The sequence below is a fragment of the Psammomys obesus genome, unplaced genomic scaffold (genome assembly GCF_907164565.1).
Source record: "Psammomys obesus unplaced genomic scaffold, mPsaObe1.curated_primary_1811, whole genome shotgun sequence".
In the NCBI taxonomy this organism is placed as follows: Eukaryota; Metazoa; Chordata; class Mammalia; order Rodentia; family Muridae; genus Psammomys; species Psammomys obesus.
Window position 1 is genome coordinate 814216 of NW_026591450.1, and position 25146 is coordinate 839361.

General features: G+C 43.1%; 1 protein-coding gene across 3 annotated transcripts in view; it reads right to left on the bottom strand.

Moving 5' to 3' along the window:
• Positions 1-25146, bottom strand: part of Ptprm (protein tyrosine phosphatase receptor type M) — a 676296-nt gene that overhangs the window by 388909 nt on the left and 262241 nt on the right. For all 3 annotated transcript variants that reach the window (XM_055610111.1, XM_055610108.1, XM_055610112.1), the window contains exon 4: positions 11486-11564. In XM_055610111.1, coding sequence (XP_055466086.1) covers positions 11486-11564 — 79 coding nt within the window. The remainder of the gene's footprint in view (positions 1-11485; positions 11565-25146) is intronic.

Consider the following 25146-nt stretch of genomic DNA (forward strand, 5'->3'; position numbering starts at 1 on the left):
CTCATTCCTCCTTAAGATTATGCATATACAAAGCTATTCTAAAATCTTTAGAAATATTCCAGCACATGACTGCTCCTGTTTGGTTTGGGTAAGGGATACATGCAAATCCAGGTCAGTGCAACCCTCACTAACTAGACTGCAAATAGCCCTAACTGCTCATTTCACCTAGAAAACAGCTCCAGGTCCATCATCCCATGTGGACATCAGCACACAAATGAGAAAGTGATGCTGCTGCTGCTCTTCCGTCACTAGTGGATATGGACAACAGTCTGTTCTTAGCTCCATCATGTGACTCTTTTGCCTTCTGTCCCACAGCCTTCTGCCTTCCTTCCTTCCCCAGGTTTCATATCCCAGTAACAAGAGACACTCTCCACTCTCCATCATGGCTGTCCATTCTCACCCCTTTCCAAACTGCTTCTGAAATTCTCATCTCCAAGTTACAAGGTGGCTTTCCCTCAGTTCGCCCTTCTTGGGATCTCTTCTAATGGTGAAGTGACACCCACTAGAAAACAGAGATTTTGCCTTCCAGAGCAGTTGGGTTACACAGTAGCTGTCTCTCGCCACCATATGCTCAATAACCAGGAACACAGCAGTTAGCCCCCATGAGATACCATCATCATCATCTAAAGGGCTTAGAATCAAGGAATCTATAAAGGTCTATACCAGATTACCTATAAATCAGCCTTGAGTGGGGCTCTTGGTTACAAAGCAACATAAAAACACTCTGGTTAGCCATCTACCTCTAGTGTCCAGCTGATCCTGTAAAGGTAAGAGGCATGCAGTCAGGGAACGCAGTAGCTGCTGTTCCCTAATTGGTCAGCTCTGGTCTAGACACGCGGAGCCACACACAAAAAGACAAACACACCTGAGAACAACCATTCCATGAAGAACAGGTTCCCCGAAGGCGGACCTTTCTAGTTAAGTGAGGAAAAACTGGGTCCAGAGAAGACGAAGGGCAATGGAAATCACTGGCTGGCTTCCAATGTGAGGGAAGTAGCCAGTACACACTAGCTACCGAGAGCCAAATTTCTCCAGCGATAACAGATTTCTAACAGGCCAGAACAAAGTACGAGCCAGCTATCTCTAGAGCATATATGTAGTTCTCTAAGTGTACTGAGTTAGCCTTAATGGTAAACTTGACACAGCCGAGAATCCCCTGAGTGGAGCTTTAGCTGACTGGCCTGTGGACATATCTGTGGGATGAAAAAGGGCACAGCCCACCACAGGCAGCGCCTTTCCTAGGCCAGTGGTCTTGCACTATTCAGACAGCTATCTAAGCACGGGCCAATGATCCAGCCAGAGTGAACCAGCTAGCAAGCAACAAACCCTCTGGTTCATGTTGCACTTCCTTGGCTGTGAACAGCAGCTCCCCAGGAGCTCAATCAAGTCTAAAGTAAGGATCTTGTCCAGAAAGCACCCCTGTCTTTCTCAGCTGCCTTTGTCAGGCTCTTTTTGGCAGCATGGGTCCTTTCCTTCATGTCCCCAAGCACCTTTGGGGGCATGGACTTCAACTTCTGGGGAGCCTCCACGGACAGTGAGCGTTAATGGGGTGTGTGTGAATGCACTCACTGCCTAGATGCCTAGAACCAAGTCCATTTCCTAGTCCCCTCCATGGGTGGGCACTTCCGGGCTGTGAGATCTAGAATTTTTTTCAGGTTCCTCCAGGGAAGTTCTCAGCTGACTGACCCCTTCTCATGCCCTTGCTGACCGCACACTCCTTCACTACACACCAACTAACTCCGTATCTAACCGCTCGTGTTGATATGATTTAGTAAGGAGCGTTTAGACCCTCAATAACTTCCTCCAGAAACCTCAAACATCTCAAAGTGGCTCCTCCCCAATCCTTTCTCCCCACTGCAGACCTTCCACACTCTGGTAAAAGTAAAACCTTCCCCTATTACCTCACAGGCTCTCCATGGACTCAGGGATACCCCAAAACCCAACTGTCTTAGGCCAGAAAATCAGAGGCTAATTAGAAACAAAATTTAGCTCACCTTTGCAAAAGAGCCTATGTCACACAAGAGAAAACGGAAAGATTTTAGCCTTTCTACTGAACAAGTAGTAATTTCTTTTATCTGCCAGAAACAATTTAAATAACAACATAAAAAGGAAACAAAGAGAAGAATCAACTTTTACACACACACAATGGGTGCTAGCTGTATGTGGGCGGCGTGTGTGTTCACACCTGAGTCAGGGACTTACAATGGTGCTGTTGGATCTCTATTTGCATCTGTCCATAAGCACATAAATGCCTATACCTATGGCTATCACGAATGTGTGATTGTTCCCTACCTCTGGATGGCATCAATAAATTAGCAGCAGAACCCTATAACGACTACCGGGGGAGTCAGTTCTTAGAAAACAATCCAAATGTTCTAGGTCACGTGACTTAGACGTCTGGCCAAATGAGACTGGTTTAATACTATTGGTTAAGCTGTAAAAAATACAAACTAATAAATAAAACCTGCCGAGTTAGCAGCACCAAGTATGGTAGAAATCTAGTTTATTTTATTAGTCAAGTAAACTGGCGCTATGTTTGACAGATATTTAAGATTATAAAAATAAACTTGATTTAAATCAGCAAGTTATTCCGACAACTTTCATTTCATGAAGTATTCCTTATAAATTTGCCTAATGAAGCTTTCACAATATTTTTGCTAACTAAGTAAAATGAAATATTTAAGCGTCCACATTTTTGGTTTCTTAGTCTCCCAAGAATATTACATATCTCCGGATCTGTTGATAAGTATATTCTTTTGACACACAACTGATATTTGTTACTATGAATTTTTGTTACATGGCTCCAGAGTGTGAAAATGGTATATCCATAAAATTTATTGGTGTATGGAATGCTGACATATATGAACGCAGTTCCCACATGTTTATTATTTAGCTATCATTGTAAAATAAAAATTATTATTGGTTAAAGTTAGTATGTATACATACATACATATGTGGAAATAGAGGATGAAATGAAGCAGCTTTGAAAGACATTCAAGGAGAAAAGTATGTTTCATTAGAGAAAAGAGATAGATTAATTCTATCCTAAGATAGAATGATTGCTTTAAATATATATTGTGAAAGGGGGAAAGGAAAGGGATTGTACTGAAACCCTGAAATGGATGTGCAAAATTACACACGAGTTTTGGGGAAATGATTTCGTCTTGATTTTATGGGACTTATTTATAAATGTATTTTAAGATAGTCTATGGCATACGGTACACAGATGTAAAATCTGTGCTTATGCCTCACTGCTTCTTTCTACAAAGAAAAAAGCTTTATTGCTGTGCTCATAATAAAAAAAATGATAGAAATGGATTTGTTTCATCTTTTAAGCAATCACTTATAAAAATCACTTATTTTACAACTTACAAGATTAATTACATTTTTTTTTTATTTATCCTGGACTGTGTAAGGAATGGATACTTTTCAATACTAAGAGCCAAGGGGAGAGGTCCCTCTCACTTGTGGGAACTTATATTTATCCCTCTACCTCTTCTGTCTGTCTTCTGATCCTCCACTTCTCCATCCCTTTTCCTCTCTAGACCCTTCTCCTCCAGGCTGCCAAATAAATACCTACCTTACACGTCTACTAAATTTTCTCCACTGAAGAGTCTGCTGAAGGGCTGAATGCACAAAAGGCCCCGTGTGTCCCCTTTTTCTGTGCCAATATGCAGAAGGAGGCTCCTGCCTTCCCAACGCTGCCTTTCCTACTAGGGCCATGAGACACAGATCCGCTGCCCGTCCACTGCTTACAGCACTATTAGAGTGCAAATTATAAACACCTAAGGCATACTTAATTTGCAGCAACTTGGACTAAAGTTTTATTGACTAATTCCTTACCACACATTTGAAGGGCAAGGATAGGCTACTCGAATTATGTCATTTGTCAAACTATGGTAGCATACATATGAGATATTTGAAAGGTAATTTCTCTTCCCCCCTCTCCAAAACAACTGCCTGAAATACCTCACCGAGGCTGTCGACACATTCCTCCTCCCAGGATGACTAATATATTAAAAGTTTCAAGATACTATAATATGTTTTTCCCATGACATGTGGTTTTTAAAGTGTGCTCCACATTAGAGAATGTTTCAGAATATTAAAACAGAGATATTTCATTTAAAATCATGTATTAGTTTAGTTCTAAGGAGGAACTTTTAAAATGTACATATGTCTGCAAACTTGGTGTTTCTGAATGGAGAGCATCCTGAAAGCCAGTGAGGAGACATCCAACAGCGTCCTGAAGTAAAGCTTGGTGGAAAATTGAACTCTGATTCACACAAGTTCCCTGTGAACTGTGACCACCTCTGTACATTAGTTACGACCACACAAAGCTACATCCCGAGGCATTCTGTATTCATGGTACTTGGAAAACAGAGTGGGAAGGGAGGTTACCCATTTAGTGTAAATACAGGTTAAAAAAAAGAAAACTCCACTTGGCTGGCCCTGGTGTCGACAGCCTGCATTTTCAGCACTTGGAAGGCCAAGGAGGGAGAACGACAGCTGTGAAAGAACCTGGATACAATGGTGAGACTGTCTAAGCAAAGAAGACGAAAACATAGGTACGTACGCATTTCTGTCTGTGTATCCTACTCGACACAAACAGAAAAGCCTCAGCACACGGTAGTCGAATGTTCTACAGCTGTGTCTCCCCGAGCTGTGGTGATGCTGTCCGCCTGTGACCTGTGTTCTGTAGCTGTGTCTCTCAGAGCCCTGGTAGGAGTTTCTTTCAGAGCACAGCACACTCATAGCAGTCCCTTATCATTATAGAATCCTTATGTTCGCAAACTTGGTGATGACCCTCAACGTTCTGCTTTTTCATGACCATCTCACACTTTTTCAATGTTAATAAGATAACATTGGCAATTTTCGTTGAAACGTCCTCGGAAGTTTATTTGAACATTTGTTTATTTGAACATTGGTCCCCAAACAGGGGGTAATGCCATCCCCAGACAAGATGGGACACAGCCTGGACAAATTCTGGCTGTCACAGTAGGTGTAGAGGTGGTGTTACTGGCCTCTGGTAGGCCAGGGAAAAGAGGCTGCTATATGGTCTAAGAGGTCAAGTCCATCACCATGACCAAGAGCTATCCAGCAGCAAACGTCACTAGAGCTAGATATGAGAAACCGGTGTAACACCCACCCGGATATGGAGAGGCGTACTGAGGCATTCCTGGGCCATGCACACTTGCATTGCTTTCTGTAATGCGGAAGGCCAACAGAGGCATAAATCATTAAATCTTAGATGGACTTTTCCATATTTCTTTATGTTACATTTTTAGGAAGGAAATGGTCAAGACAGAAAACAAACAAACCAGCTCATTTTGAAATCAGACAGAGATGTCAAACTCCTTCCTAACAAGCTTACACCAATTTTACATTTTCACTGGCAGGATCTGAGAGTGCTCTTCTGGAAGTCCCTTCCTAAAAACCAAGAGTTAACTTCTGGAGTATCTCTTGAGTAAGTGATGAACTCTGCTCACTTTGCTATGTCTGATAACCTCTTAATAATAATAAAACACTAAATAGCAGCCTTCTTGCTGATTCCATTGAGAATGTTCTAGCTGTCTTCATCCACGTTAAGGATGTTTGGGAAGGGCACTCTGTAATGGGCCATGTTGCCAACAAATACTGCATGAACTAGGAGTACTAGGGCTCATTCTTCATTTTAGCTACTGATAATGGTGCCAGCACTGCCTTTTAGGAAACGCTTACACATATAATCTGGAGATCAAAGACAGGACTGTCTGATCCTCAGCTTGTGCTTGTTTGTTACCCCTAAGCGCTAAACATTTGTCCACAGGAAGCTGCCTCTTCCTATATAGAGTTGTTTTGACCCTAATGTGGCTTCTTAAAACACTATCAGTGTATATTGCTTGCTCAGAAAGATGTGGATCCAAAGGATTCATGTGGGTTGAGATTGTATTGGAGTGTGTCTTCCCCTGGGATAACCAACTGCCTTTCATCTAGGAAGTAGCATGGATGGCATGCCAGAGGGGCTGGAGGTTGGCATGTGGCTAGTTGAACATAAGCTACACACCTCAAGCAGGAAGCAGGTAAAGACACACTTCAAAGGAAAGATAATGGTCCTGGATGCAGGGCGGAAACTCATCCCTGACGATGATGAAGACAAGAGATTGTGACATTCTACTTCCAAAGACTTCAGGAAGTTTCTCCTCGGTGTTGTAAACATAGTTTTCAATAAATATCAGGACAGCATGATGTTCCGGAGTTTTGGGACATCCCTGAGTCTCTAGGTCCTGAACCGATAACCATCTTCAGTAGGCGAGGTAATCCCACACTGTGACTCTTTTCTCAGCACGCTGTGTTCAGGTTTCAATACCTGCAACTCTTACTACCTCTAAATAAAAGGAAAAATGTCCCTACACACAAGCCTTTGTACCACTTGTTCTCAGTAAAACGGAGAACTTTTTAAAATACACATTTAAAAGAGTAAGATAAAGATTTTAAAAGGTGATTCAGGCAAGGCATTCCATGGACGTAGCCTCCAAAAAAGTTCTGCACTGTTTGAAATAACTGACTTATCCTTCCAAGGTGGAAACGTGCCCAAGAGGAATAAAGGTTCTCTGGCCAGCAAAGCTCAGGACTCATGCCAAGTTGGAAGGACCAACTTTGCCAAACTGCTTTAATTGGAATTCCAGGTGTAGCACCTTCAGAATGGAAATTCTAACCCATTTCATAGTGAAAAAGAAACATTTCCCCTTTCTTTAAATTTATAGGCCCATTTATTTCCTGTGTACCCTTTCAAAATGCTTCACCAGATCCTTGCGGAATCTGTGGGAGCTCTACAAACTCGGTGTCTTCCATGAATAACAAACAGCTTTGGTTCAGCTTTGCCTTTTCTCCTGCCTGCTACATTCCATTGCTCTGTACAAAGAGCAAAGTTCTCAAACATTAATTGATCCCCAATCAGCCTTTGATCCCAAAAGCATATGTTATCATTGACCAAGACACAAACCCCTTCATAGATGTTTCATTACCATTGATTCTTCAAAGCCCGCATCAACATCCCGGCAACAGAATCAGAGAAGAGTAATTGGCAAGATCAAAGTGCAAACTGAAGGGGGACAGAAAATGAGAAGGCTCTAACCCTCTTATTTTCATTTACATCTTAATGTGAAGGCAAAGGCTGACAGGAACTAGAAGTGTGCCTGACAGTCAGAACGACTGGAGTGCAGGCCTCTCCTTACTGCCATCTCAAGCAAGGAGGCACTGCCGAACACAAAAGCCAGAACTACCCAGTTAATACTGGCAAACACTGTACTTGGCAAGCATGCTCCGAATTTTAAAACGATCACAAATGAACTCCCAAAATCTAAGAAATCCATCAGCTTAATTATTTAGGTTTACTATTTCCCAGTAAATAATTCAAGAGTGGTTACAAAAAAAGAATACTTAATCATAATAATTTAGGTTAAGGATCTCTTCTTCGAAATACTGAGACCAAAGTGTTCCCAAATATTGTTGGATTTTTAGTATTTGCATACACATAGAGGGGATGCCTGGGAGACAGGACTCAAGCGTAAGCATCAAATTCATTGATGTTTCTTTCAGACGCATCTTACAGACACAGACAAAAGGTAGATTTGTGCAATCTACGAAAGGGAGGTTTCCAGGTCTCTGTGCTTTCACATGAAGTCAGGTGCAGCGAGGATGAAAATACAACCCAAACCTCCATCACATACTTTTCGTGAGAGGCCTGTAAGGCAGGTAAATTGCATTTCAGGAATTCTGTTAAAACATCTGTGGTTTGTAATACATAACAATATACATTAACACCACGAGGTGATAGGAGCAACACCGAGGGTGTCGGGCGATGCCCATTCCCATAAAATCGGCACTGGTAACACTGAAGTCTGAGAATCGTGATTTCAAGGACAGTCTAATCTACACAGTGAGAACTCGCCACACACACAAAAAGCGGGGTTCAACTCAATTCCAGCAGATGCACAGCTCACAATGTGTTTAAGCAAAGAAGACATCTACGAAACTGACAACATCTTTCTCAGTTTTCCTACTGGGATGACTGAACCAAATTCAAGAATTATCTATGTTTATTAGAAGCGGGCGAAAGCAGACAGCTGCTGATTCTGCATGGCCATGTCCACGTTTCAGGCTGATCCTGCATCTTACTGTCACTACATTAATATCAATTTAATGAGCACCTACATCCGTCTATGAGAACAACAACTACTGGAAAACTGCAATAATGCGGACTCATAAACCCATGTGAGTCCAAACAGCCTTCAGAGTGAGGCAGCGAGACTCAGCAGCTCTGGGCCCCTGAGGAAAACCTGGTTTGTGTGTGCAGTATTTATGCTCCTCTGATAATCTAAATTTAATGAGCGTCAAAACTTCAAAAACAATTGATTATTACTTAGCAATCTTGATACGAAATCTCACAAAACATTAGCTGGGAGGCTTTCAGTTTTAAGATCAAGCCAAATGCCTTCATCCTTATGATTTTTATTTCCCTGTTTTTCCCCGTAAACTCACGAATTCCAGGAAGAAGAGCCATCATCAAACCCACTTACTGCTTATAGTTCACAGGGCCACCCCAACAGCCATCAACTCAGCCACCAGCCTGCAGTTCCGGTCTTTGTCACTTGAGGCAACTCACACACCAATTAGGTAGGAGCATGCGTATCTTCAGAGGAGGAGCCATAAATTCCTCCCTGAGGGCCTAGGAAGCCGACTCCACAAGGATGGACACCACCACAACTGCCACACATTCATTGCAGGAACACAGTGACGGAAGTTTATGCACTGAGTCTTTATGTCTGCGAGGAGCACACAGCCTGGAACCCGGTGAAAAGCAAGAGGCTATGTTTGAGGAGGTCCTCTGTAAGCCAGCGGCCATGTGTAGAAGGAAAGAACCCAGGATACACACTTAGGATGCTTTGGGTAGTTGGCTGTACGTTCCCTCACCTGTGCCCATCGCTGCAGCAACACCTGCCCTGCAGGCAGCTTGCTCTAAGAAACGGAAAGGCAAGACACATCACAGTGCTCGGCACCGTGGAGCTAGGCAGAAGTGCTGGGCTATTTTTTGTCCTCCTTTCACACAGTGACTCAGAAGCCATGAGCATGCGTGTTAGCAGATCCTGGGGCACTTTTCAAAGCTGGAGGCGACGGTGCCACAGACTTGGCCAAGTTCCAACTCAGATAATTATATTCTGTTTCCTGAATTTGCCCAGATGTTTCGGCTAGTTACAGCCTTGTTCACTTTTTTTTAAATACCTTTTCCAAGGAAAAAAGTGAGGAGATTCCTTGTGAACACTCTCTGCCCCATCTTGCTGATACAGAAGAAAAGGCAATGCAGAAGAAAATGTGACATGTGACTAAAGTAATGGCAGCTTTGGTCATGAACAAGATGATGGAATGCGTGTGAACCTGCACTTGGGGCCGGCTTCAGAAGACAAGAAAAAGACATCAGAGAGAGTAAAGACCCTGCAGATGAAATGAGGCTGCTGTGTCATGGTACCCTTGTGGGCTAATGACCGCACGGGCATTCTCTATAGCTACAGCGGACCGTCTAATGATCTACTCTAATTCAGGAAACCGAGGAAATGCGGAGCTCTCCCTGCAAGCGTGTGCATTTGAATACTAACCATTCTTTCATGATTTGGACAGGGGCCATCAGCAGAGACCCAGGAAATGTAGCAACTTGCCAATTTCTTTGCATGCCAGGCATTCTAAAAATAAAGCAGGCTGCCATTGCTCCAATGGCCAACAAATGTGAAGTCTGACAATATCAATTCTGGGAAAGGGTACAGGGGGAATAAAGCTTCCATGCGCCATCGGTGGGATGTAAACTGGCCCAGACACTTCTCAGCAATTTGGAAGCACCCGATAAATCTAACACCGTGTCTCCCACATTCCATCAACTTGGCTTCTCAGACGTATACATACATGTTTCCCATGGCAACACATGCATGCTGTACCACAACAATATTTTTAATAGACACAAACAGAGGAGGAGGCACCAAATGTTCAGAAATAAGTACGGGCTGTGATAGTCTTCTGACTGAACACCATAGAGTGTTCTTAAAAACGTTAGTGAAGTGGGGAAAAGCAAACGTGACTAAAGTTAGCACTCTGCAGCCACAAGCTCTAAATGTGCAGATTTAGGCCAACTAGGAATAGAAATAGCCAGGAACGCCGAGCCCTCACTGAACACAGACCTTCGCCCCTCCCCATCCTGCTCGCTGTCCCAAGGCCTTTAAATTGTACTCCTTATTGTAAATAGTCAAGGGATGACTCAAAGACGCAAAGAGGTTGTAAAAACTATACCCCCCCCCTTGAGGGCATCCATGGACTCTGGGTTCTGTGGACCAACTGCCAATGGACATCATGGGACAGAAACACAAAAAAATGTACACAGATTCATTCATTAGAATCTACCATTCATTAGAATATATGGAAGGCAAAACTAACAGCTTTGGTAAAACTAACATCATAAATACATAGTTCACACATATATGTAGTCCATACACACATGGGTTCACACACACAGAAACATGCATATGTATGTGTACAAACATGCATATACATTCAGACAGACATGCACACAGACATACCCACATCTATGTACATGCACACACACACACACACACACACACACACACACACACACACAGGTTATTTGTGTTTTACTGCCCAGCAGAGTAGATTTCTTCGTTTAAAAAAATCAGGCCTGGAACAGGTGATAGGAGAAATGCTAACCCTGCTTTCCCAGAGTGCACCAAATGACTGAAGGGAGTGGTCACCTGACCCGTCCTGATGGCCCTGTCCAGGTCTTATGTCAGGCCGAGGACACAAAGATCCAGCACAACTGGAGAAGCCCCAAGTCCCCTACAAGCAGCAACCTACCCAGGGCAGTAGGCAGGTGCATAGCCAGCTCCTCTGCCAGGGTAACACCTGTGTTTGCCTGCCTCAGTTTACCCACCACACCTCCCCAGCCTCACATTCGATTCCTACAAAGGCTCTTTCTTCCCCACTGTACATTCTTAAAGTACTAATGTATACAGGCGAGGGACAGGCAGACCTGCTGCTCACAGATGGCTAAAGAAGGCACGTTATATTTATATTCCGTAGGGCCGACGTCTATCGGGTCCATACTGTTTGGAGCTGTGTGACAAAGGCTTAGGAACAGGGATAGAAGCACACTTGACTTGGGAATGGAATGTGCCAACCTGCCGTATTTAATTCTGTGCTATTATTGACAATAGAAATCCAAATGTCTCTCACTCCTGGTTGCATTTTCAAAGACACCAAGATATCTACATTTTCACACAAGCTGTGTACTGTGGGGCTTCCGGGGATCTAGAGACCCCCATCTAGAGTCTGTCATGAAACTCTACTGGCAGGATAGCTTCTCTCTGGGTTTCGTCCCTTCTTTTGGTCTGCGGTGTCAATGTGTCCCAGTGATGAACCCCGGTACTTAAAAGGAAAGCATACTTACTGCACGGATGTCCTAACACCTTAACTTCATCAATAGCAAGGTAGCCTTGATGTCCAGAAGTTACCACTTCAAAAATCACCTGGAAAAGCAAGAGAGATTAATGTCATTCTCTCACTTTTGTCAGATTTTGACCAAGTGCCTCTTATATTATAAGGAATAAAGGTGCAGTTACCCATCCTTTTATTTTCCCAGTAACTGTAAAGGAGTGGGTGGATGACACCTGACTACCAGTGTTGCAGGCTTTAGACCCCATATAAAAGCTAAGGCCGAACCTGGTCTAGTCTGGAGAGGCCAAAGGGCAGAGGCCAGGTTTGTCACCTGTAGAGTGATGAGAAAACATGACTGAGGACAGATACGGGGAAGACAGAGTCTCAGGGTCATTTTTAAGGGTGGGTTAAAGTACCAAGGTCTTCAAAAGCAGAAAACTGAAATGATGCTAAGTAAATAATAATAATAATGAATGATAAAATTTTCCTACATGTGAACCCTACTCCCCCACATGCTGTGAGATCTTTCCTGAGGGGCAAGATTAAGATTTATGTTTCTCAAGATTACAGTTTTGAAAGTGACTGTATGATTAGACTGAGAGATTTGAGATCCTATGGTTTTTCTTTTTTTTTTTAACATTTATGAGGAAAAGGGATAAAGGAAGAAATGAGAAGGAAAAGGTGGAATAAGGGGAGAAGTGAGAGGAGAAATGAAAGAGTAGGAGGAGAAAACGGGAAGTTGTTGGAGAGCTCTTCTATTTGAAACTTTATGAAAATTTAGGGAGCCATGGCAAAATATGTTTAAGGACAAAAATTATGGAGGAGGAGAAAAGGAAGGAAGAGAAGAGGATGGAAGAAGGAAGGAAGGAAGGAAGGAAGGGAGGAAGGGAGGGAGGGAGGAAGGAAGGAAGGGAGGAAGAAAGGGAGGAAGGGTGGAAGGGAGGAAGCAAGGGAGGGAGGAGGAAAGAGAGAAAGCAAGGAGTTAGTTATACTTAAGAAACTGCAGGATGAATATGATGACTGATTTTGATGCCAATTTGGCGGGATTGATGACTAAAGCACATCTTTACACTTGCAGGGTTTTGTGGGGGTTGTGAGTATACTTGTTTAGGGTTATTTATTGAGAGGGATAATTAATAGGGACATTTGATATGACTACGGTCACACCATCTCATAGGATGGGTGTTCAGATGGAGAGAAGGGGGAAGGAAGCCTGGAAAGCAGATGATACCCTTTTCTCAGCTCCTTGGCCACCACAATGGCACTGTGCTGTTCTGGTTATCCTCACTGCAGTGGACTGACAGCTGAAGCCAGGAGCCATGGTGGCCTCTCTTCTATGTCTATGATGCCTACATCAAGTGGGTTTTTGTTGTTGTTGTTTTGTTTGTTTGTTTTCAGTACCTAACATCACCAGACATGCATATGCCAGGGTAGCGCTCGTGAGGAGTTAGTGTAAGCACCTGGAAGAGGAGAGTGAGTCAACACTGTGAAGAGGGCAATACATGCGCCAAGGTTGGCATAGTCAGGACTGGGTCCTCCCAGGCACAGTATGGCCAGCTACAGAAGATTGCCTAGAGCACAGAAAAGTAACTTCTCATTTATATGGGCAAGAGACCAACTGAAATTCAGAGGAAAGATTTGTAAATTCGAAGGACAATGATAAAAACAACTTCCACAAAGTTTTAAGTCACTGCCTAGTTGTGCAAACTGAGAATGAAGAACCTGGTGATATGAGCCTTGTATCCAAGAATTAAGAAACTGGTGATATAAGCCTTGCATCACATATGGTGATATGATATAGGATGAATGGTACATGTGAGAGAGACTCTTCCTTAGAGAAAAGAAGGCTAAAAGAGATGGAAGAGGCGAAGCTGTCAGGGTGCTTACCCTAAGGAATTATCTGAAGGTATCAATTGTCCTCACTTTTATTGTAGAAAAATGCAAACTTTCATTCATGTAAAAATCTTGCACATATGTATAGAAGCCCTATTCATAATAACCAAGGACTACAGACAACTGAGAAGTCCTTTAATTAATGAATGATCACACAGACTGGCCCAGCATACCACAGCAATCAGAAAGACTAACTGCTGTCATCATCAATAGCATGGAAGAATCTTCAGGGAATTGTGCTGGATTAAAAAAAAAAAAAAAAAAAAGACAGTCCTAAAAGACTACATCCCATCTGAGTCCACGAATGCAATCTTCTGCATTGTCCAACTTTAGGAACAGAAGCCAGAATAACAGTTGCCACGGTAAGGAACGGGGGAGGAGCAGCAGGAGGAAGGGGGGGTGATCTTTCAAAGGGGTAACCTAAGCCATCTCTGTCACAGTCTCTGCTATCAGCATCTTCTTAATTGTATACAATTAAGTGTGCCTGAACATAGGTGTGCACTTGGGGACACTTGTGCCAACAAGAGTATCTCTATTACTTTTTTACTGTTGCATGCTACTCTTTATATATATATATATTTTTTAATTAATTACAGTTTATTCACTTTGTATCCCCCCATAAGCCCCTCCCACCTCCCCTCCCCATACCACCCTCCCTCCCCCTTCTTCGTGCATGCCCCTCCCCAAGTCCACTGATAGGGGAGGCCCTCTTCTCCTTCCTTCTGATCTTAGTCTATCAGATCACATCAGGAATGGCTGCATTGTCATCTTCTGTGGCCTGGTAAGGCTGCTCTCCCCTCAGGGGGAGGTGATCAAAGAACAGGCCTATCAGATTATGTCAGAGGCAGTCCCTCTTCCCATTACTATGTAACCTACTTGGACACTGAACTGCCATGGGCTACATCTATGCAGGGGTTCTAGGTTATCTCCATGCATGGTACTTGGTTGGAGTATGAGTCTCTGGGAAGACCCCTGTGTTCAAATTTTCTGGTTCTGTTGCTCTCCTTATGGGGTTCCTGTCCTCTCCAGATCTTATAATTCTTTTAGTTTAAGGGGTAATGATATAACTATTTACTAAATACATGTTACCTGTTCTATTCATATACCACTCTACATATCAGTTTATATAAAACATGATTCATCATATAATTGCATGAATTTTTAAATTAGAAAGTACTAATAATAAAGGGAAAAATCTTCAAGGGTTTCATATTTCAGCAGAATGAATAGTCTGAATATAATAATTTGAATGGTGCAATAAGCCACAGTTGTCTTAAACTCCATCTGTTTTCAAATGCTGTGCTCTCACCCCTGCACACTGAGCAAAATCTTGGCTCCAAGGACTGCTTTGTTTGTGTTTATGCAAAACTACAGACAGCAACCCACAGAATCCCAGATGGAAACTCTAAGAGCAGGGGTCCAAACTGCAGAGATGAAACCCCAGAAACTTAGACTTACAGCTCTGCACCAGAAAGCCCTGATAATAAACCATAACACACACTGGGGAGAGAGAGACCCCACAGAAGAGCAAAGCTGAAATAAAACTCTGTCCTGTTCAGAAGTTTAATATGTTGTTTTCCACTGATGATACAATGAGGAGGAAAGGCGCCTAGATATCCCTGCAATGGGACTAGGATAATTCATTTCTTTATGACTAAGGTCTGTAAGAGGACAAGTGAGGGACAAAAAGATGCGTTTCAAGGAGCAGGCATAAGAAAATCATCTTGAGGCCCCGAAAACGGAAGCCTGGCTAACAGTAATGACACAGCAGGTTCTGGAAAGACCTGCCAGGTAGCTCCGTGATCACATCCTCTAGCCAGGCAAGCAGGATGTCTACCATACATCCTCACCTCTCCCTCAGCTCCTCCAAAACCAACGCCCTCCCTAGCCCTATCCCCAGCTCTCTGGATTCTGCTTGTCCTCTCTCCCCAATCCAAAGGGACTACGTCAAACCTGGAATAACACCATGCTATCCTCCCTCTTGTGTACTCGCTCAGTTCCCAATGCCTAATACCACATTTTGTCTGGAAACCCCAGTGTTCATGCCTATCAAAATCCCAGAAGAATCTCTTTCTAGGCTACAAAACGTCACCACACTCTTCTAAGAACCATAGAGGGCAACAAAAACCAAGAAACAAAATAAGCACCCAACAAAGACAAGACCAGATGACAGCACCTAAAATTACAGTCTTCTCAAACCCAGATGCTTACAGCAACCTACCACACCAGGCCTCAAGTAGTGCAACACAACTGAAGCACAAGGAAAAGACCCTGAAACAGCCTTTAGGAATATGATAGGCACCCTGAAAGAGAAAAGAAATATATGAAAGCACAAACAAAGTGTGAAAGAAAATGAGCAAAATGGTTCAAGACCTGAAAGTGGAAATAGAATCAATAAAGAAAACCTAAACTGAGGGAAATCAGGGAATGAAAAATTTAGGAACTCAAACATGAGCCTCAGAGGCAATCTTCACCAAGAGAATAAAGAGGTGGAAGACAGAACTCACACACTGAAGTCTTGATAGAAGAAATGGATACATCATAAATAAATAAATAAACGTTACATCTAAATACCTTCTGTCAAAAAAACATCTAGGAAATCAGGGACACTATGAAAATTTCAAATCTAAGAATAATAGGAATAGAGGAAGGATAAGAAACCCAGGTCAAAGGCACAGAAAATATTTTCAACAAAGTCATAGAAGAAAATGTCCCTACCCTGAAGAAAATGCCTATAAAAGTACAAAAACCATATAGAACACCAAATAGATTGGGCCAGAAAAGAAAGTCCACTTGGCACTTAATGATCTAAACACTAAATATACAGAGAAACACGTTTAGCAAAGTAGCTGGATACAAAATTCACTGAAAAAAAAATCAGTAGATCACCTATATATAAATGACAAATTGAATGAGAAAAAAATTAAGGAAACACTGCCTTTCTCAATAACTTCAAATAATATAAAAGATCTTGGGGGTAACTCTAACCAAGCAAGTGAAAGAAGTTGTATAATAAAAACTTTAAGACACTGAAGAAGATATCAGAAGATTTGATAGGATTAAATATATATATATATTTAACATATATATATATTTAACACATATATATTTAACATATATATTTAACATATATATATTTAACAATATATATTTAACATATATATATAAAATGTTAAAAATGGCCATCCTCCCAAAAGCAATTTACAGATTCAATGCAATCCCCATCAAAATTCTAACACAGTTCTCCACAAATATTGAAAGGTCAGTTTTCAGTTTCATATGCACACAAAAAAACCCAGGATGGCTAAAACATCCCTGATTCATGAAAGAACTTCTGGAGGCATCACTATCTTTGATTTCAATTTACACAAAGTTGTAGTTATAAAAACAGTATGGTATTGACACAGACACAGACATGTTGATGAACTGAATTGAAAGTCCATATATTCCTATGGACACCAGATTTTGTTTTTGTTTTTTTTTTAATTATTTTTATCTTTATTAATTACACTTTATTCACTTTGTATCCCCCCTGTGGTTCTCTCCCTCCTCCTATCCCAATCCCTCCCTTCCTCCATGCCCCTCCCCAAGTCCACTGATAGGAGAGGACTTCTTTTCCTTCCTTCTGATCTTAGTCAATTAGGTCTCATCAGGAGTGGCTGCATTGTCTTCTTCTGTGGCCTGGTAATGCTGCTTCCCCCTCAGGGGGAGGTAATTAAAGAGCAGGCCAATCAGTTCATGTCAGAGACAGTCCCTGTTCCTATTACAATGGAACCAACTTGGATACTGAACTGCCATTGGCTACATCTGTGCAGGGGTCTTAGGTTATCTCCATGCATAGTCCTTGGTTGGAATATCAGTCTCAGGAAAGACCCCTGTGCTCAGATTTTTTGGTTCTGTTGCTCTCCTTGTGGGGTTCCTGTCCTCTCCAGATCTTACTGTTTCCCACTTCTTTCATAAGATTCCCTGCACTCTGCCCAAAGGTTTCCCATAAGTCTCGGCATCTACATTGATAGTCTACAGGGCAGAGCTTTTCAGAGGTCCTTTGTGTCAGGCTCCTGACTTGTTCCCTCTTTTCTCCTTCTTCTGATGTCCATCCTCTTTGCCTTTCTGGATAGGAATTGAGCATTTTAGCAAGAGTCCTCCCTCTTGATTAGTTTCTTTAGGTGTACAGATTTTAGTAGGTTTATCCTATATTATATGTCTATATGAGTGAGTATATACCGTGTGCATCTTTCTGCTTCTGGGATAGCTCACTCAGGATGATCTTTTCCAGATCCCACCATTTACAATGGGGTATAGAGATAAACAGAGAATTCTCTGTAGAGGAATATCGAATGGCAGAGAAACACTTAAAGAAATGCTCAACTTCATTAGCCATCAGGGAAATGCAAATAAAAATGACCCTAAGATTTCACCTTACACCCATCAGAATGGCTAAAATAAAAAACTCAAGAGACAACACATGCTGGAGAGGTTGTGGAGAAAGGGGAACCCTCCTCCACTGCTGGTAGGAATGTAAACTTGTACAACCACTCTGGAAAGCAATCTGGCGCTTTCTCAGACAAATAGGAATAGCACTTCCTCAAGATCCAGCTATACCACTCCTAGGCATAAATCCAAAAGATTCTCAAGTACACAATAAGGACATTTGCTCAACCATGTTTGCAGCAGTCTTATTTGTAATAGCCAGAAGCTGGAAACAGCCCAGATGCTCCCCAGTGGAGAAATGGATGCACAAATTGTGGTATATCTACACAATGGAATATTACTCAACAATAAAAACAAGGACACCAGATTTTTTTAAGTAAAGAAGCCAGAAATACACACTAGGAAAAGATAGCATCTTCAGCAAATGGTGCTGGACAAACTGGACGGCTGCATGTAGAAGAAGGCAAATAGGTCCACGCTTATCCTGTTGCACAACTCCAAATTGAACAAAGACCTCAACATAAAACCAGATAAGCTGAACTGGAAAGAAGAGAAAGTAGGGAACAGTTTTGAACTCATTAGCACAAAGATAAGACTTTCTGAGCAGAACACCAGCAGCAAGGGCACGACCATCAATGATTTATTAATTGTTGGAATTTCATGAGATGGAGAAGTTTCTGTGTGGCAAAGGGCACTATCATTGTGGCAGCTGACAGAATGGGAAAAACCATTTTTACAATTGCACATCCGATAATCAACATATTTGAAAAACTCAAAAAGCTTGATAGAAGGAAAACAGATAACCCCCTTCAAAACGAGGTACAGATATAAACAGACAATTCTCAAAAGAAGGAACTCAAGTGTTCCAGAAACACTTTAAGAAACATTCAACATCATTAGCCATCAGGGAAATGCAAATCAAAACGACTTTGGGATTCCATCTTACACCTGTCAGGTTGGCTAAGTATAACAACACAAGTGACAGCTCATATGTAAAGAGGGGGAGCATTCCCCCACTGGTTGGGAGTGCAAACATGCCCAGCCCACTATGGAAATGAGTGTGTACTTCAGGAAGATGGGAATCTAACTGCCTCAAGATCCAGTTTTACCACCCTTGGACATGTACCCAAAAGCGGATTCATTCTGCCACAGAGACCACTTGCTTAACTATGTTCATTTTTGCACTATTTGCGATAGCCAGTAATCAGAAGCTCCCTAGCTGTCCCTTAACAGGAAAATGGATAAAGGAAATGTGGTACATTCACATAGTTACACACAGCCATTACAAAAAGGAAACCATGAAATTTGTAGGTAAATGCATAGAAGTCGAAAAAAAAAATCATCCTGGATAAGGTAACCCAGCCCCAGAAACTGGAATATTTGCATATATAAGGACATTAGCTATTAAAACAGGCTGTAACCACAGACTGCTTTCAGAGTGCTGGGATTAAAGTCAGATCCACCACACCTGACACATCATGTAGTTTTAAAAAACGTATCAGCTACAATCCATAGAACCAGACTATAGGTAGAGAGAAAGGGACTAGGAGGGGGAGAGATAGATCTCCCTAGGAAAGGGAATTAGAATAGATGCATATGGATGGATGGGAGAGTATAGAACAGAAGGATCAAGTGAGAGAGGAGAGAAGAGAGAGGAATGAAGGGAGAAAATGGGGAGAGACGGTTAAAATTAAGGGCCATTTGAGGGTAGTATGGAAAACATACAGAAGAAGCTTTCTAAGATGTATACATGTATTCATATATACATGTATATATGTATATATATATATATATGTATACATGTATATATGTATACATGAAGTCACCAAATAATGGGGGAAACAGATCCCCAACATGCCATCTCTTGTCATGAAATGCAAGTTTCTAGTATCAGGATTGGGTTGCATTTAATTAAGTTATTGGCCAAAGGGGTCTCATGGAATCCCCAAACAACCCAGGCTGGTTGCTCTCCACAAACTGACAACAAGGCTGACAAGAATTGCTGAACACCCACACCACTCACGGAAGATGGAGAACTTGATACATTGGTACAGGAAGGTATTCTGCAACACTCCCAAAGAGAAGCATAGACACCAACCCAGCATTTTGATCTACAAAGCATTTGATCATCTGCGATGGTGCCGCTTGGGTCATACAAGAGTCTTTGACAAGGTAAAGGCCACTCAGGAGATAGCCCAGGAGACAATGGTTCTGCCCTTCCCCTCTTACAACAGACGCCTGGGAGGCAGAATGAGGAAGTGAATGCTAGGTTTCTGAAGTCCTGGTTGGCAGCGTGAATCCCTTTACATCCTGTGGTTTTCAGGCTGAAACCACAGACTGCTTCCAGAGTGCTGGGATTAGAGTCGGCTCCACCACACCTGACACATGACGTAGTTTTAACAACACAAATGCTAAAACAAGAATTGGCAAACAACTGCCAGGGGCCAAGCCTGTCCTGCCACCTGTTTCTGCTTTGTTATCCATCTCAGGATAGTTTTGATAGCTTTCAGACATGGGAGGAAAATCAAGATAATACCAGCATTTTGTGATAGAGAAGGATGATATGAAATTCCAATTTCCACACCACGAATAAAGTTTTATTGGATCGCAGCCATGCTCGTGTGTTTACATTTTGATTTGGGCTGCTCCCAGACAGCAACCTCAGAGCTGCCTGGTTGCCACAGAGACCGTCTGGGCTGCAAAGCCTGAAATATTTACTATCTGTTTTCAGAGGCTTTCCTGCTTGGCTTTCCAATACACTGTCATTACTCTGGTTAACAAGAGGGCACATGTCAAAAGCAATGCTTTGTCACAGCTAAATACAATATGCCTGCCACTCCAGTAATGGTGGGTAGAAACCCACTTTACTAGTTTTCACTACTATTGCATAGGTGTTATTTTAAAAACCCACCATGGCTTGGAATAGTATAACCAAGGTTTTAAGACATGTAATTGCAAACCTGCCAAAACCAAACAATAAATGCTAATTACTCTATAGACCCTCCTGCATGCTGCACAAAATAAAAAACAAAATCCAATGCAGAAATCAAATTTTTCTCTCTATAAAAAGAACTACTGAGAAAAATCTAATACTTTAATATTAACAGCCTGCACTTAGCTCCCATTTCCTACTGTATGCTCTGGTATCAGGTGGATTTGGATTACATGCTTTTGTCTGCTTGCTGCTCTAGTTTCATTCTGTTGTCATGATGAAGCACCCTGACAAAAACCAGTCCAGGAGAGTGAAGGGTTTTATTTCAGCTCATGTTTGCATGTCACAGTCCATCCCTGAGCCAGGGCAGGAACTTGAAGCAGACACGTCTTAGTTAGGGTCGCTATGACTGTGATCAAACATCATGAGCAAAAGCAAGTTGGGGAGGAAAGTGCTTATTTATTTGACTTACGTTTTTTACATCTGTAGTCTAGCACAGAAGGAAGTCAGGACAGGAACTAAACAGGACAAGAACCTGGAGGCAGGAGCTTAGGCAAAGCCATGGAGGGTGCTGCTTACTGGCTTTGTCAGCCTGCATTCTTATAGAATCTAGGACGGCCAGCCCAGAGCACCACCCCAAAATGGGCTGGGCCCTGCTCCTTTACTCACTAATTAAGAAAATGCCCTACAGGCTTGTCTACAGCCTGATTTAATGGAAATATTTTCTTGATTGAGGTTACCTCTTCTAAGATGACTAGCTTGTGCCCAGTAGACATAACACTATCCAGTACAAGAAGGCATGAAGGAATAGTCTTTCTGGCTCTTTCCTTCAAGCTCATGCTTAGCTTTTACACAGTCCAATACTACCTGCCCTGGAATGGTACAACCCAGTGTCTTGGGCCCTCCACCATCAATTAACAATCAAGATAATCCCCCACAGACATGCCCAAAGACCTATGTGATCAACAATATTTCTCCCTAATAGAGACTTCCCTTTCAGCTGGCTCTAGGCTGTTCCAAGTTGACAATTAGAAGTAACTAGGACATTTGGTTTCTAAGAAAACATACATTTTATGTGTAAGTGTATATTCCAGTTTGGAACTCTGTGGCCAAATGCAACTTTGGGAGGGGTTTATTTGGTTTCTCCGTCCCAACCACAGTCTATCATTGAAGGAAGCCACAGCAGGAACCTAGAGGCAGGAACTAAAGCTGCTTTCCGGCTCACTTTCAATGGCTTGCTCAGTTTCCTTTCTTATACAATCCAGAGCAACCTGCCCAGGGGTAGGATGGCAGGGTCTTCCCATATCAATCTTCCATCAAGAAAATGCTGACAGTCATGCCCGCAGGATAATCTGATAGAGTTGAGTCCTCACTGTGGAGGCTCTCTTCCCACTTATTTATGTCAAGTAGACAAAAGCTAAACAGCAGTGGCTATTGTGTGTACATATCCCTCTTTGTTTGTGTGCACCTGTGTGCACATAAATCTTGGGGCAATTGACTTGGGTCAATGCCAAGTGTAAATTGATCCCCGTTTTCTATTCTGAGAGAAGGATTCTAACAGGGCCTACAGCCCCGGAACTTGGCTAGATGCTGGACAGCAAGCCCCAGGATCCACCCCATCCCCATCTCTTTCTCCCCAGGGATGGGGTTACAAGAACACACCACCACACTTGGCTTTTTACTTGGATGTTGGTGATCTGAATTTGTGACTAGCGAGTTATAGCCAGCCGCATTCTCCGTCCCAAAACAAAACAAAATATATTAAAAAAAAGAATGTCCTTATCCTACAGCCCCACCTACACTGTGATTACATGACAAAACCACAATCAGCATGCCTTTCTGTGTGTGCATGTGCGTGTGTGTGAGTGTGTGTATGTCTGTACGTGCTGGCTTTCCCTTTAGACGACTGTGATATGATCACAGCTCATCTCCTTCTTCTATACAGCAGGAGACAAGAAAATTAAAGCAGAAAGCAAAACAAAAACAGGAAATTACAAGAGGCAGTTCTGATAAGCACGTAGGCAGCGGCAGCCGCCAGAGGTGTGAGAGTAGCCACAACAGAAGAGGGGCCCAGCTTTGATCATCAAGTGCAAGTTGAGAAGGAGATTTAGAGATGTGGCAAGTTTTAAAGAACGAAGAGACAGTGTGAAGATTAAAAGACCATCTCGCAAACTACAAAACCTCCTGAACGCCCGTCCAAGTCAATAATAAAGTGTGAGCCTCCTGGGTCCCCACTGGTTTCTTAAACCAGGCTGTTCATCTTGTGAAAGAGCAGAATGCAGAGTGTGGGCAGATGCGTAGGCTCCCGCTCCCGCTGGAGGGAGTGCTGAAGCTCCACTGTCACATCAAATTCCCCCGGTTGTCCCAAAGGCAGAAAGAGATTTAAGAGTAAGGGCCTGCTCTTAAGAGTAAGGGCCACGGCTGAGGACTTTAGGGAGCGGAGGCATGTGCTGTTTTTCAGGTGCAAGTCAAATCCTCGTTTCCCAAGCACGCTTCGGGGAACAACAGACTCAGAGCTAACTCTGCAAAAGCCAGAGCTGATGCCAGACTCCAGCTGGGCCCACACCTGCCCTGACCCCTCCTGGAGACTCAGAAACACACCTGGATCTCAAGACAGCCCACAGAACAAGGCTCAGCTCACCTCTGCCTAGATCTCACCCACCAGCCGATGCCTGCTGCCGCTGCTGGGTTTACTGCGCACGACTCTGAAAACCCTGTCTCTAGGTAGCCACGGCATGCAGGCTGCCGGAGACTTGCAAACCTTTTGAGTGGAAACGGGTGGGCTGATGGCAAACTCAAGGTAGAAACCCCGGCAGCTGTTCAGGGGATAACAGTTGGCACTAACTGTGAAGTGGTGGGTACAAGCAAACCACTCCTATTCCCTCTACTCCTCATTTCCCAGCAAAGCTGTCAGCTGGCAAAGGGCAAATCTTGGTTTAGCTTTCCACGCGTACAGACTCCTTTGCGTCCCTACTATACAAAGAACTTCAAGTAGAGCCCAGGTGCAGCCACTCCTACTCTTCTGCCAGGGCCCTCAGCACACCTAAGGAATCTGCTCCATCCAGGGAGGTGAGCCACCACTCACTCCCCTATTTGATATCCTCCCCCCCCCCCCCCCGCCCGCTTATGGATGGATCTCCCAATCCCTTTTATGGAGCAGCCTGGAGAAGGGATTCCCAGGCTACCTATGGCGGTTCCTCTTTACAAAGCTTACAGGAAGCATCCGTCCGGCCTTTGGCCTCTGACTAAAGTCAGAATCACTGACTTCAGCAGCCAGTCAGATTCCAGAGGCTCAGGGGCTGGGAGCATGATTAGAGAGAACTCAGAGAAATCGATGGGTACTCTGGCTTCAGGGGCATCTGAAATGCGGAGGAAGAGAGGGAGGAGGGGGCAGAATCAAAGGGAGAGCGTTTCCTGTTTTATCAGGACAATGAGGCAAAGGAGGTGGATGTGAAAGGAGAATACTCTTCAAATGGCAAGAAGTCAGCGGCTAAATCCAGGGAAGCAGGTGCCCCCAGGCAGGAAGAGAGGCCTGTGCTTCCCCATAGCTCCCAGCCACAGCAGGGCAGCTCTGAGGAGCAGCAATTAGGCCAAACATTAATTACAGAATTAAATATGTGTTAATCACCAAATACTTGACAATTTGTGTTTTAAGGAGCCGTAATTAACCTGCAATTAGCCGTATTCTAGGCAGGTTACCATTGTGAGCGTACCTGCCGACTACTCTCCCATAAATAGTAAACGCTACACAAAATCACTGCGGCAGAGGAAGGCTTAGCTCTGAGAAAATGTGTTTCAAAACTCCGTAACTGTCCACCGAAGGCCAAGATAGAGGAGGGCAATGAACAACAGGCCATGCCCAATAGTGACCAATGAGCTTTAATGAGCGCATGGAGGTGCGTGGGTCTAGTTAGGCGAAAAACTGCCACAACCTTACAGCTGCAAATCTCAAACCCTGGCCAAGATGAAAGGCGCCTCTGTTTTGCAGCCAATTCTAAATGAGAAATGGGCAGTCTTGACGGAGTCTGGAGCTGAAGGGAAAGGAGGAATCTAATGAGTCTGGTATGGTTCCCACGTGTGTCCTAAGGACAAGTCCATCAATCCAGAGACAAATGCCCTGGATATGTCAGAAATCAGTGGGATGAAGCCTCACCTTTGACTCCTGTAGAACATTAGTCCAGAAAGAAAGGCACAAACAAACAAAACAAGACAGACAAACAAACAAACAAAAAAAACCTATGGGGGCAAAAGGATGGCTCAGTAAAAAATGTTTTTTACCAAGACCTAAAATCTGAGTCTGATCCTCAGGCCCCTTTTGGTGGAAAGGGAGAACTGACTCCCAATATTGTCCTCTGACCCCCACACATACATCACACACACACACACACACACACACACACACACACACACACACACAC